The sequence below is a fragment of the Otolemur garnettii genome, unplaced genomic scaffold (genome assembly GCF_000181295.1).
Source record: "Otolemur garnettii isolate 467f Iridium unplaced genomic scaffold, OtoGar3 scaffold00195, whole genome shotgun sequence".
NCBI lineage: Eukaryota > Metazoa > Chordata > Mammalia > Primates > Galagidae > Otolemur > Otolemur garnettii.
Window position 1 is genome coordinate 1740018 of NW_003852590.1, and position 14543 is coordinate 1754560.

At 34.1% G+C, this 14543-nt stretch overlaps 1 protein-coding gene across 1 annotated transcript in view; it reads right to left on the bottom strand.

Annotated features, from left to right (window-relative positions):
- Positions 1-14543, bottom strand: part of COL5A2 (collagen type V alpha 2 chain) — a 136810-nt gene that overhangs the window by 37939 nt on the left and 84328 nt on the right. Inside the window, exons 8-17 of the mRNA XM_012812200.2 lie at positions 13697-13774; positions 11899-11943; positions 10961-11014; positions 10398-10451; positions 9310-9363; positions 6383-6436; positions 4736-4789; positions 3505-3549; positions 2960-3013; positions 852-896 (exon numbers count right to left, since the gene is read on the bottom strand). Of these exons, the coding sequence (XP_012667654.1) occupies positions 852-896; positions 2960-3013; positions 3505-3549; positions 4736-4789; positions 6383-6436; positions 9310-9363; positions 10398-10451; positions 10961-11014; positions 11899-11943; positions 13697-13774 (537 nt within the window). The remainder of the gene's footprint in view (positions 1-851; positions 897-2959; positions 3014-3504; positions 3550-4735; positions 4790-6382; positions 6437-9309; positions 9364-10397; positions 10452-10960; positions 11015-11898; positions 11944-13696; positions 13775-14543) is intronic.

Consider the following 14543-nt stretch of genomic DNA (forward strand, 5'->3'; position numbering starts at 1 on the left):
CCCTGCATTTGTTTAGCTAAACAAATGTTCAGATTTTCATATTCAAATGTGAGTTAAAGGCTTATACATATAATTTACAGGGATACCTATGAAATAGTATAACATTGTCTGGAGCAAAATGCAAGGTCAATACTGGGCACAAAAAGCAAAGTGTACAAAAACATCACAACCTGAGAAACCGTTGTTTTTCATTCCATGCTACACTTCTACTCTGGAGGCTTTATTTATTGCCTATATATTAAAAATTCCCAAATCTATATTTGCAATTCAAATTTCTACCCTGAGCTCCATTCTGGAATATCCTATTACAAGATTGAACTCATTTCTTCCCACTATAAACTCAAGCCCAGAGGTAAGAGCCTATTTTTCTTTCTGTATTTCCAATTTCAGATAAAGTATGTCACCCACCAAACTCCTTAAACCGGAAATCTACTTGGCCCCATCCATTAGAGTTTCCAAGCTCCATAATATACAACCTGTCTCCACTGCCACTGTGATAACTTAAGTTTAGGTGTTTATAATTTCTCTCTGGAATTATTCCCATTATATGTATCATATTAAGACTTGGTTTGAAAGTTACTCTTTTTTAAGACTCCCTCTCCATCTTCCACTAGGTTTAGGTACCTCCTCTTCTTTATCCCCAGACCCCCAGTTGCATTCTATATTATAGCAGTTAGCAATAATATTAACTATCTTAATTCATTTATCTTTCAATAGGACACTGTTAAACAAGTACTGGGTGTTTATCAGATTTTTAGTCAAGTGTAAGTGCTCTGTAAATGTTTGTGAATGTACAAATGAAAGAATGAGTGAATAAATTAATGAATTAATATGAAACTAATACAGCTCACCATTGGTCCAGGTTTTCCTGGCATGCCATGTGCACCTCGTTGTCCCTAATTAGAAGAAAGAAAGGCAAAAGAGAATAAGATTACCTTTTATACCATATGTTCCCATCAGTTTTCTAAAACTCGTTCATCCATTTTATAAAAAATTCCCATGTTAAAATTTGAATAATAATATTAAGTTTAACTGACAACAATCTTCATTTGGTTAATAGGAATAAAAATACACATTTACAGAAAATTGTTAAGATAGTAACAAACACATCCATCCTTAGTTCAATAAGAAATAAAAATGTAGCTGATTACAATTATTCTTCTTACTTTAATGTATCACCTGCTATTGTATGACTTCAGAGACAATGAAAATTCAAACACCTCAATTTTCTCAATAGGCAGATTAACACAGAGGAGGAAAGTCTTCCTTATTAAAAAAAAAAAAGAAAGAAAGAAAATATACACCTATGGAAATTAAATTGTGATGAATTCTGTGCATTCCACTCAGATATCACTTTGAGACTGAAGTATTCATTTTATTAGTTCAAAGTATTACCTATTGATGGAATTCCTGGTCTCACAGTTAAGACTTCCAGGAATTGCCCTCAGCTAAAAGGAGATAGCTTTCCCAAAGTTATATACCTTCTCTAGTCCTTGCAGAGTACAGAAGACTGGCCTTATTTTAATATTTTTAAATTTTTAATTATAAGTAAATAATTGTTTATATTTATAGGGTATGTGTGATGTTTTGATACAGATTTACAATGTGTATTAATAAATCACCTGAAACAAGTTATGTTATACTTTCAAATCCTACAACAGTGAAATTGGAAAGTTTCTAACACAACTTGTCCCTGGTTTAAGACAAACCTGAAGAGACAACCCAGCTCTATAGTTCCCCTGAGATTGACTGAGGTCTCTGTTGTAATTGAAACACAATTCATTTTCTCCCTCAGGCAAACCATGTTCCTTTCATTTATTCCTTCAGAAATGTGGTTTCTAAGAGCATTCCCTAGTAAATTTCCTGTACTGTATATAAGTCACTGCTCTGAGGCTATTTCCTAAGAAATCTGACCTAAGACTCCAAGACAAGTGGTGTCAGAAGTTATACAAGAAAATAGACTCTAAAATGGAATTTTAAAGCTGGATTCTCTACCGGTCAGATGGTGACAGATGGGGCATGGAAGATGTTCTGTGGCATGCTGTGGTGGTGCCGGGGTGAACATTGCCTCCAATGGTGAACTAAGATGCTGTAAGGCAATGGGCTGGGGATGCAATATCTCAGGAATTTGAGAGGAAACAGCAGTTATAAAATTGAGGAAATTTCCTGGGTATTGTAGAGTGTATCTACTGGGAAAGACATTGAAAGGCTGATGGAGAATAATCACCAAGGTAAGGCTCCTTGGCAACATGTTAAAAGATTCTTATCTCCTGCAATCAGACAAAAGAAAAATGTGAATATCCTAACCAATACTGAAGGATAAGTATGTAAAAGCTCTTGAGAAGTGAATTTTCAAACCTAGAAAGTCTTTATGTTATGGTCAGAGTCCTGAATTGTTCAAGAACATAATCAGTTACCAAGGGCATTTCTCATTCTATACAATTAAATCAAAGCTAGATAATTAGGAAGTTCAGTTCTTCCAAAAGGGTATATTCATAGACTGCTTTTTAGTATTATGATGAATAAAATGCATTTAAGAATGATTGGCATATAATAGTACTTGATACACATTTCCTATTCTTGTAATTGTACTAGTATTCCAAATTCCATGCTTTCCTGTGGACTATATTATTTTCTTAATTTTTGTATTAAAATAAGCAGGAAACAAATGTACTGTGGTTATATAAAATGTTAACATTAAAGCCAGGAGAGGAGCATATGAAAACTTTTTCTACTATCTTCTCAACTTTTCTGTAAACCTAAAGTCATTCCAAAATAAATTTTAGAAGTAGGTGATCGATGCTGTTAATCTCCACACTTGATCTTTGCCAAAAGGCTAAGAAATGATAATACTGTTAGTACTGTTAATCTCATTTAAAAGGCGTATTAAGTAAAGCAAATCTGAAAAAAGATTTAAAATACACATCTCGGCAATATAAATAAAAGCACGCATACTCACTGGAGCACCCTGTGGTCCAAGTCTCCCTCTCTCTCCAGGCATTCCCCTCGGACCCTGTAGATGAGAGTAAAACAATCTCTTGAGTTATCTAATTTGAAGGATAGGTAGTTTGACTACACAATTTAATCCAATTGAAACTAATTATAGTTGGTCACCAAGTAGTAGTATTTCTAGGGGCAATTTTGCATTCGAAAAACTATCCACCAATAAGATATGTAACCTACCATCTCTAACAAAAATAAATTTCCTTTAACCTAGTTCTATTAGTATAAATCTACAGTAATACTGAGTTGATTACTGAATATAAAAAAAAAAATAAGGACATTCAACAGTTAAGAAAAACAACAAAATGCAGAGGTCCTTTTTTCTTTACAAGGGCTCAATTCTCTTGGTGTCCTTGTCGATTCACTAGTAATCAAGATTATTTCACCAGCTAACGTATATTCTCCACGTCTTTTTATTTTTTCATTTAAACATTCTTTTAATATAATTTAAAAAACAAAGAAATATAATCTTAGAAATGAGAAAACAAAATTGATGCATACCAGAGGACCCATAGCACCCATTGGACCAGTAGGGCCAGCTTCACCCTAAAGCAAAAATTAGACAACATTACCGTAGGAGAAACCAACAACTGATACAGATATCACTTTGTTCCACATGTGTATAATTTTAAAGGTGTGCTATCAGAGGACATATGAAAAATGTGATATCAATGAAGGACCTCAGAATTTCACCTTATTGCCTTTTCCCAAAATGCAATAATAATTTAGTTTCTATAGAAATAAGTATAATATAAAATTGGGAATTTAAACGAGATTGATAGAAACTATCACAACTAGTCACAGGGATTAGTCTTAAGTACTTATATGTCTATGTCTGATATGTCTCAAGTAGACTTTACAAAGCTAAAATTGGCCAAAATGTTGTCTTAAGATCCATTATAGGAGACTTAGAAATAAAGCCTTTAAAGTCAAATATTTTTCCACACTTATATTTCATGATACTACCCACTGAAAATTCCTTTATACTTCCTTGATGTTTTATCTCTTTCTAGAAACATAAATAAATGTTGAGAAAAAACAATGTCCAAAAGGTTTTAGTATTAAAAGGTACTACATAACAGTACTAACGAACTACCTAAACCACTCCGATATTTTCATTTTTATTCATTTATTTATTTAGAGACCAAGTATCCCTTGCCTTGGGTAGAATGCTGTGGTGTCATCATAGCTCATAGCCACCTTGAGCTTAAAAGACCACCTTGCCTCAGCCCCCAGAGTAGGCGAGACTACAGGCATGTACCACCATGCCTGGCTAATTTATTTTTTTCTTAGTAGAAATGGGGTCTCACTTTTGCTCAGGGTGGTCTCAAACTCCTGAGCTCAAGCAATCCACCTGCCTCTGCCTCCCAGAGTGAGTATTATAGCATGATCCACTGTGCCTGGTCTGCTCTGATATTTTTAATGAAAATAAGTGAATGTCTTTTAAAAGATGAATCCATAGTGCCATCTTCATATAAAGATAATATCCATCCTACATTGGTAGAACCAAAGCCACGGTGGCTATTTTTGGTGGTATAGTAAGGTCATGTCACCTCACCTGGTAAAGCCATTACCACTAATCTATGAAAAATTACACTATTTACCTAACAATTCATTTATTTATACCCCTCTTTCCTCCAAAATTATTTAAAGGAGTTCTGAAAAATTTGTAGACAGTTGAAGGAGGGCCAAAATGCAATAGCGAGGTTTCATTGAGGGACTATAAAATTACCTTGGAACCAGGTGCTCCAACTTCACCTTTAGGGCCGTCAAGACCTTTGTGTCCCTGAGAAGTAAAACATAAACTTGAATTTGCATCTTCTTTTATCAATTCTCAAATCAATACAAGGAGAACCAAAAACAAGGTCATGGAAAGTGCCTTATGAAAAGAAATCTCAAATTCAAAGTTGTTGCTCAAAATATTTTTAAATTCTCAACCTTTTGGGAAGATTTATTCAGAGAAAATTAAGGTTTTCACTTTTAAATAACATTTTGATTTGCAATGTTGTCACATTTCAAATATTTGTGACTTCATAGAAATTCAATCTATAGCTACAAATATAAAAACTTCTAGTAGCTATAAAGGAAACATATAGTAGTAGAGTTCACATAGTTAGAAAATAGAATGATATTCACAATATTTGAAACTAGTATGGCAACAACTATACTAATCAGAAGCCGAGCTACTCAAAACAGAGGCCAGAGTACTGATGAACACTATTGCTTTCTGATAGATATAGATATAGATTCTGCATACGCACACAATGTACATTGTGTACATAGCATAGTTCCATGCTAATTATCTTAAGCTAAGGTGACCAGATTTTAACATTGATAAAGCGGAACACCATTGACAGGGTGGGAGGGGTTCTTAATTAAAAATTTGGTCTATATGGAGCAACAAAAATTTTCATAGAACACAAAAATAGTATTATAATACATATTTTTTAATTTCAACATAAGTACAGTTTACAAATATAATACATTAAAAAAATTATGTATAGTATTATTTTATTCTTTGGCATATTTCTCGTCGAATTCTAACAACTGATCAACAATGCAAACTTTGATAAGCAGTTCTCAATTATTAGTTTTCAACAATTATTTGTTATTATTTAAGTTTAACATTATAAAATTAACAAAAATAATATAAAACTCAAATCCTGGTGAAATAGTCACATGGCAGCTGAAAACTGTATATTCCCTTCCCGTTCTCCCACCATTCCCTAGCTTGTCGTGCATGCTTTCCAAAAATCAGGACCTTTTAAAAATGCCATGGGACACAGAACAAATTGTTAAAAATCAGGACTGTCCTGCCAAAAGCAGGACATCTGGTCACCTTATCTTAAGTACATGTGGAGGGACTAGGCCCCTCCTGCACCTAATGTTCTGTCTACTTGTATCTACTAGGCAATAATTGCCTGCTTTCTCATCCACATCCCTTATTTTATTTTATTTTATTTTTGTAGAGACAGAGTCTCACTTTGTGGCCCTTGGTAGAGTGCTGTGGCATCACACAGCTCACAGCAACCTCAAACTCCTGGGCTTAAGTGATTCTCTTGCCTCAGCCTCCCGACATCCCTTATTAACCTGAAGCTGTAGGCCAGAAACTTTTCTCATTCATTACTATATCCTCTTTTGTAACATAGCATCTGGCACATAGTAATAACTTAAAATAACTTCTTTATAGAATCAAATTATATTCAAAGGAAATCTAAAAAGGCACTGTGATTTCAGTAACTACAGGTAACTACTGCAATCACAGCCAATTAATGACAACTGACAGATGGAACTATACATGTCTTGGAGCTAATACTCAGAGTACCCTACTCAGTAGACTACAGTATTTAAGAGGAGGACAATGGATAGACAAACTTACTCGGTGACCCTTCAGGCCTGGAAGACCAGGAGCCCCAGGAAAACCTCGAGCTCCCTAGGGGGGAAAATTGGATAAGGCATTTTACAGTCATTAAGGTTAATATGGTTTTTCCCCCATATAATTACTATACAGTTTTTCATCCACATACTAAAGAAGGTTATCAAGTGATATGGTTTTGTCTGTTAAAATACACCAGGGCAATCAGAACACGTCAAAGTACACACACTGTTAGAAACAGAAAAATAACTTATATGAAGATATGGTTTCATGTCATGCATTGATTTCATGACATTTTTAAATTTTCAAGTGATAATTTGTTGTAATTAGTACCAGAAAAACAAACAAGACCGTAAGCCTGAATCAACATGGTTAGTGCCTGAGCTGACTAGGCCAAACTACAGGAAAAAAAATTCTGGAGAGAAATTTAAGAGAAAATATGTTTTCCTTCCCTTATATTATGATTTATATGTGACAGAGAGTAAATGCATTTGCAGCAAACCAATGTTTAGTTTCTCTGAACTTTGAAAATTGGCAGCAGAATAGGAGGGGAAAGATAGTATTATAATGGAAATAGTATAATGAATAGTATTATAAAGGAAAAAATCCTTTAAGTGAAATGTTTAGAAGTTGTGTGGATTAATGGTTGTTTAAAATCTAAAAATGAGAAAATAAAATAACAGAAATTAAAGTCAGAAAATATGTGAATGGCTTTGTTTCTTGACTCAGTATGTTCTTAATTTATGCTAATTACATGCATCTTTCACATAAGCACATTAATTAAAAACCAATAGAGATATGATAGAAAATCAAATCAAAATCATGCCTGAGTTATTTTCCTTTGACTCTCTTAAAATAGATAATAGCCCACTGACTTAAATGTTCATTGCCTACATTAATTTTCTTTTGCATTCAATGCCATTAGCACTATTATCATTGAGCACCTGGATAGCATAGACTAATGCTATCAATTGCTATCTATTATTATTAATCTCCAAATCCCTGGCACATAATCTTATGCTAGTTAGTGGAGATTCAATCAAGAATCACTGGGTAAATAAATGAATGAGTAAATGATTCAATATTTTTAACTCTCATAGCACTTCACCTAATCCTTTCTTAAGAGACTCAGCACCATCTTACACAGATGGCAAAAGCATTCTGCTCTGAAAATCACAGGCTTCATTTGCTACTTTCTAAATGACTGAATATGCAACTCAATAAATGAAATTCACATGGTAAAAATCAAAGCAATGATTCCTCTATGACCTCTTAAGGGGAGAATATTTCGTTAGTGGTTTAGGGAGTTATCACAGTACTGATACATCAAATCATGCTCTGTGAACAAATGAAGTCCTGCTAATACTTCTGTTTACATAACCATGCTTAGAAATTCTTCTCATCAAAACTCCCTTTAAGTTTTTCAAATAAAATGCTCCATTTTACTGAGATTTGTTTCTTCTTCATCCTGAACAGAAAACTCAATACACACCCATCTAAGCCTATAGGGGAATAACTGAGCTATGTTATTTCAAATAATTAGTTAACTTCAGCTTTTACAGTCTGCAAGGGAAATTCTTGTGTGATTACGTATTCCTAATATAACAAGAAAATGAACCAGATGTCCTGAAGCTCGTAAAAAATCCTTATTCTGCTGACCCAGGACTGTCATTATAGCACAGTCGCACATTGCACTGAGCTTTCAGAGAACATCTGGGATGTGCTGGCAGGGCACCTTTCCTCCCATGGAGGGCCCACACTGTGAGGATATGCAGAAGTACAGCAGGACACAGGAGGTTCAAGCCCAGCTTGGTTGAAAAGAACATCTGTGCTAATAACTAAATCTCATGCCTTTGTCTGCCATGACTCCCAGGCTTGTGAGGGAGGAAAGGGACTATTTTTTTTTTTTTTAATTTGGAACTAAATAATCCTTAGTGTCCTATAAATTCCCATAAAAGATAAGCATTCATTTATTTTAAAAAGTTCTTAGCATTGACTTTTCAGAAACTAAACAGAGGGTAATGTAGTACTGTTGGCTGTGCTGAGTTACAGAAACATTAGAAAGTTGGAGGAAATACATTAAGAGGCTGAATATTTGGGGGCTGTTGAAGAGGAGAAACACAACAAATAGAAATGTTCGAGAAATATTTTTGCTTCTTTAATTTCTCCCTATTTCCTGTGTAGCACATTCCAGGAAAGGGCCTAACAAAGTAATATGAGTGACAATAGACAGGTGGGTTCAAAGTATGAGAAATGGCCCGGGTCCTAAAGTGCAGTGGTGTGGGCTGCCAGCGACCTACTGTTAGTGAGCCATGGAAAGAGCAAACAGCTATGTTGGGAGGCCTGGCAATTGGCATATCTTGTCAGAAAAGTTTAGGGCCCAGAATATTAATCAAGAATTTCATCCAACATTAAGGTTTGGAGACTTGTCAAAGAGGCATCCTTTCCACAATTTATCATCCTGGGCTCCCTCCTTGATAAAAACAAGTCAACAGACTTTCCTTCCAAAGTGTTGTTTAGACACTTGGCACAATATAAAATAAAAGTATTAAAAGTATTTGTTAAAAGATAAAACAGAACCGAGATATGAATAAGTCAGGCTGGTGACTCATTTTTTTTCTTTTCTAAATTGCCTGAAAATTTGACACTCAGTTTGGAGAGCACAATGGTAGGTTACTGTATAATCCTCCGACTTCAGGAAAGTTGTTCTTAATTTATGGTGCCAGTGCAAGGCAGGGAATTGGAGTTAGCTGTCTCTCTGCCAACACGTCCTGTGCTGTTTAACATTCTGATGGAAGGGAACATTGCTTGGTTGTTTACATCTACTTAATGTCTAGAACACGAGCATACGATGAATTGCAATTTAATTATAATGTTATTTAATCTTTGAAGTTGTCTTTATGTTGTTATGTTGATAAGTATAAACTTACCGGAGATCCTGTAAAGCCCACTTCACCAGGATTTCCATTTCTACCAGCTTCACCCTTTATAAAAATTGCAAGGGGTAGAGGAGGCAAAAAAGAAATTAAAAGGTTCTTTCCTGAGACTAAATTATAAATAAATTGCAGATAAAAAAGTCTTCTTTAAAAAGTTCATGTGCAGTGTTCTAAGCAGTATAAAAATAACTAACTAAATAAATAAGTTCTATTCTTGATATCAACTTATTCTAACAAGTTAGTTTGTGATGCTTTCATTAATTTATCCAGAGGAAGAAATGGATACAATTATCCTGGTCTTATCCAGCTTGCCATTTCATGAACATCAAAATTTACGTATACACATATGCTATTAGATTCTATAGGACCACATGAAACTGAATTCAAGCATTCTTTCTTAAAATACTGCTGGTTGTTTCTTTCCTTGTGATAAAAAGTGAACTACCAGAGATATTTTCTCAATGGCCAAATTCAATGTAATCTTTTTAAATAAATCTTATGACTCACAAGAGAAAATATTCACTTGCTTTAGTATCATGTGGTAATTAATGGCCTACCCACAATTCCATTCTCAACTTTAGCACAACTAAGACTCTAGTGAAGTAAATCTGTCAGTGCACACTGATCACTGACAACATGTTCTTAATGTTAAAATCTGGATTTGAGTCTAACTTCAATTAAAAATCCAATCAAATAAATCACCTTTTCAGCATGGGGGAGCCATATTGGCACTATACTACTCACATATTTAAAATATTCCATTTAATGAAGACCTCATAATGATGTATTGCCATCAGAGATTTTTACTGATTTCACCAGTAAAGGTTGTAGCTATTATGACAACAATTCCAGTATCTCATGAAGAACTCTTCAGGAAAACCTGCAGAACGCAGGCAGAGATAGTACTTAACACTACCAAAATTAAGAGCCCTAGTGGAATTGTATTCTGAGTTCTCGGGTTTATACTAAATGTAATGAACACTAGAAGGTTGGGAAATGAAATAGAATTAATGCAGAACATTCTTGTTAGGTCCTTCTTGACCCTTTAAAACTTCAAAGCAAAAAGAAGAAAGGTATCTTACATCTTCCCCAGGTTTCCCTGGAGGGCCCTCTGGTCCACGTGCACCAATTGGACCCTAACAACAAAACAAAACAAAATGAAAAAAATATTTACCTCCACCTGCCAATGATATAATCCATAGTATTGTTAAGAAACATATAAAAAATCAGAGAAAACAGTTTTATTAAGGTTTTAAATTGTGTGTTGTATTCCTCAGACTATGTCCTCAACAGAAAATGTTTAATTGCACAAGTGCAAATATCTCGTACTATCCACAGGCTGTATTCAGAGCATTTGAGTTTAAATTATCTGACACAAGAAACATAAAGTTTACATACAGTCTACAGACTAGGACTCCCAAATTGGATGAGACATTAAATTTGAGACATTTGAGTTTAAATTATCTGACATAAGAAACATAAAGCTTAAATACAGTCTACAGAATAGGACTCCCAAATTGGATGGGACCCATTGGATGGGTCTTCTGCTACATTAGAGAAGACCTTGGAAAAGAAATAACTATTTGAAATCATTAGGATGGGGGACTCGCACGTAACCGGGTCTACATGCTTACTTGACATTTACCATTGGTCCAGGTTCACCAGGCTCACCAGGAGGTCCTGCAGGTCCCGCACCACCCTATAGTTGATAACAAACTATATGTACAAACCAAAGAAAAACAGAACACCAAATCCTCTCAGTAATAAACAGTGTAGTTGTTCAGACTTCTGATTCTGCCACTTTCCAGGTATGTGACTTTGGGCAACTTACTTAACCTGTTTATAACTCAGATTCTTAATCTGAAAATGAGAGTGCTAATGGTACTTCATTAGGCTGTTAAGGGTTTTTAGATTATTAATGCATGTTAAGAACCTAGAATAATGCTGCCCAGAGTGAGTGAATTCTCAACCAATGGTACTTATCATCATCTTCTCATCACCATGATCAACTAACTTTCTGTTCACTAATAGTTTGAAGTAAAATTCCACACACACGGTAACGACAGTCTGGTAACCTTGATTGAGCTAAAGATTATTTTCTTTCTTTCTTTTGAAAAATTCTTTCATAGTGCCTATTAAATTGCTACAAAAAATAAAATAGTTCTACATTACCACTGTATTAGCATTGGATAGGTAAAGAAAGATATATTGTTATATTCTTCCTAAAAGTTCTATGGAGTAATCACTTTGACTTTGACTTTTAATAATACCACATAGTTATGTCCTTCTATGATCTGATTTCATAACCTCAGAGTTGGCATATAATCAACTGTGAGAATTTTCATGACATAAGGTAATGATGTGTTGTTTCAGAAACAAAGGCACATAATTTTCATCACTGTCAGTCAATCACATAAAGAACTCATATGATGAAAATTTAGCCCCTTGAATAAACATTGAAAAAATTGCTTATGTTTCTAAGCAACATTATTTAAATTAAATTATTTAAAACAGCCTATTCAAAGGGAGCATAATGATCTACAATTTTGAGGCTGACTAAAAGCAGCCATAGCAAAGACTTACTTGCTGTCCTTGTAAACCTTGTGGTCCTCTTGGGCCAACAGGACCCTTAAAAACAAATAAAAAAAATCCATAGCATTCATTACAGTTGGGTCAAATATTTCAAAAGTGTTGAATCAGCTTTAGAATCTGGAAAAGTAAAGCTTTAACGAGTGGGATGATGACATTTTCCATCTGTACTCATTTGGAAGGCAGCTAAATTAAAAGAGATTAAAGCTTAAGCAACATTTGGGATGATTTTATCCATACCCTCAGTGTCATAAAGAGAAGTAAACAATATGTCTGTACACACTCCAAGTCTTCAGGATGAGAACACTCGCATATGCAAAGAGGAGTTCTACTAAACCAGAACATTCAAATAAAGAAAAATCTCAGCAAGCACAAAGGAATAAGAAAAATCTTGGCAAGCACAAAGTAATTACTAAACTGTCTATCTAATTCTTTAGTTTTTCAGCAGATAATTCTTATAACTTAAATTAATACGTTGAATTAAAAGTTTATGAAGCAATCAAAAATAATGGCTATTTTGTCTATTTAAAATTATCTGGAGCACTGAGTTCTCTGGGTTCTCCCACCCTCCTTCTTTCCCTCTCTTTCTTCTTTTTTTTTTTCTTTACAATATCCATGGACAGTATCCACGCAGGCTTTTCCTATCTAAACATAAAGTTATTACACTAAGGCAGCAGTTCTCAACCTGTGAGTTGCAACCCACAGGAACTGTATTAAACGGCTGTGGCATTAGGAAGGTTGAGAATCACTGCACTAAGGCCTCACGAAGGAAAAAAAAGAAAAATGCACTGCTAGAAAATTTGTTTATACATATAGATATCTATATCTATACGTATAAATATATAGATATATATATGTAATATATATGTAATAATTTTTAAAGTGCCACACTTAAAAAACAACTTTATTCTTATTTATGGCAAAAAACTTAAATTTTTATTTTGAATGGATCAGATATTTTAGCTAGTAAGAAATTTCATTAAAAAAAACACATAATTTAAACTCCAAATGGATAAAAACTCAGAAAAAAATATTCCAAGATAATCATCACATGATGCCACACTAATAATAACTTAAAAGATATACAATGTTTAAGATAATCGTAAGTCTGGTTTTAAGGATGGGGAAGAGGGGTGATAACAGGGTTTGACTTTATACTTCTTACTGCTCGCAGTTGCATTCATCTAGAATGCTTTTGAATGATGGTATAAGCAAAAAAGCATGGAAAAATTGATCTGAAAAGTATTGATTCATTCACTAGGATAGTATTGCCCTAAATGTTCAAGTACTTGCCTAGGAAAAAATTAGGAATCTTTTTACTATTAAAGCAAGAGGGCAACAATGATGAGACGGCCCAACCAGGAAACCTTAGAGTTGAGGAAATAAAGCAGTCAGAGAATGTCAACTATAAAATGATAAAAAAAGAAAGTAGCAAAGCATCTCATTTCAAAACTTTGCCAAATCACTAATAGCACCACCAGAAAGTCTGTTTTAATTTATAAAAGTGTAGGTTTTGTTGCTGTGGTAGTGGTTAAATGTTTTAAAAACCTTGATTTTCTTCAAGTCTTAAGGGATATACACAGACAGTCCTTTATTAATGTAAACAAATACTTTGCCTGGTTACAAAGGAAACATCACTGGTCTTTTAACGGGTACATAGTAAGGTTTGATAATTGAATGAATGGATGGAGAGACATGTTTAACAAGACATATGCTATTTTTTGATTATCTAACTCAAACTTCTCTTTTTATAATTATCTTTCCTCAAATACTTTGATTAACTCATGCTTACCACAGAGCCAGGCATCAGTCCTACTTGACTCCCAAGTCCAGATTTCTCATCCAACCCAGCCATCTGAGCTGAAAATGGCTGTGAAAGAAATGTGTCAACATTATTTCCATCATAAAAGACATTCGTCATACTTTTTAGATTGAGAAATGTACACTTTCTGGAATTTTTATAGAATGACTCTTCTGAGAAGCATTTCAAAGCATGGAAAAAGGTCCAAGTTGTTTTTAGTTGACCGTTCCTACCCGGAATATTTCACAAATATGTTGCTTCAGAATAACTGCTGCAATGGGACAAACGTCTGAGAATTGATAAGAGCAGGGGTCATTTCGATAAGTACTTATTCTAACAGACTTCCTCCCACAGTGCATGAGTAAGATCTGAAAAAAAGCCTACAAGATTTCTTCAGAAACGTTTGTTTTAAAGATTCTAGATTTCATTTCAGACTACTTGTTTTTAGATGATATTCTTTTTTCTTTGTTCACGGCCAATAAACTTTAAATTGTGTATGTTAGTTGATAATCATTTTATAGTCCTTTTATTGAATCCCTTCATGTCTCAAGCATTGGGAATAGTTTTACCTATAATCTTTCATAATAAAAAAGCCCTAGTAATCAAACTGACTAAATTTTAAGGAGAAAGAACATATACTTTATTTTATTTTTCAATTTTTTGTAGAGATGCGGTCTTGTTCTTCCTCAAGCTGATCTCCAAATCTTGGCCTCAAGCTATTGTCCTGCCTTAGCATCCCAAACTGCTAGGATTACAGGCATGAACCATTGCACCTGGCCAAAAAGACGTATATTTTTCAAAAAATAATTAACACTTTCTTCTAAAATCAGCTGAGAAA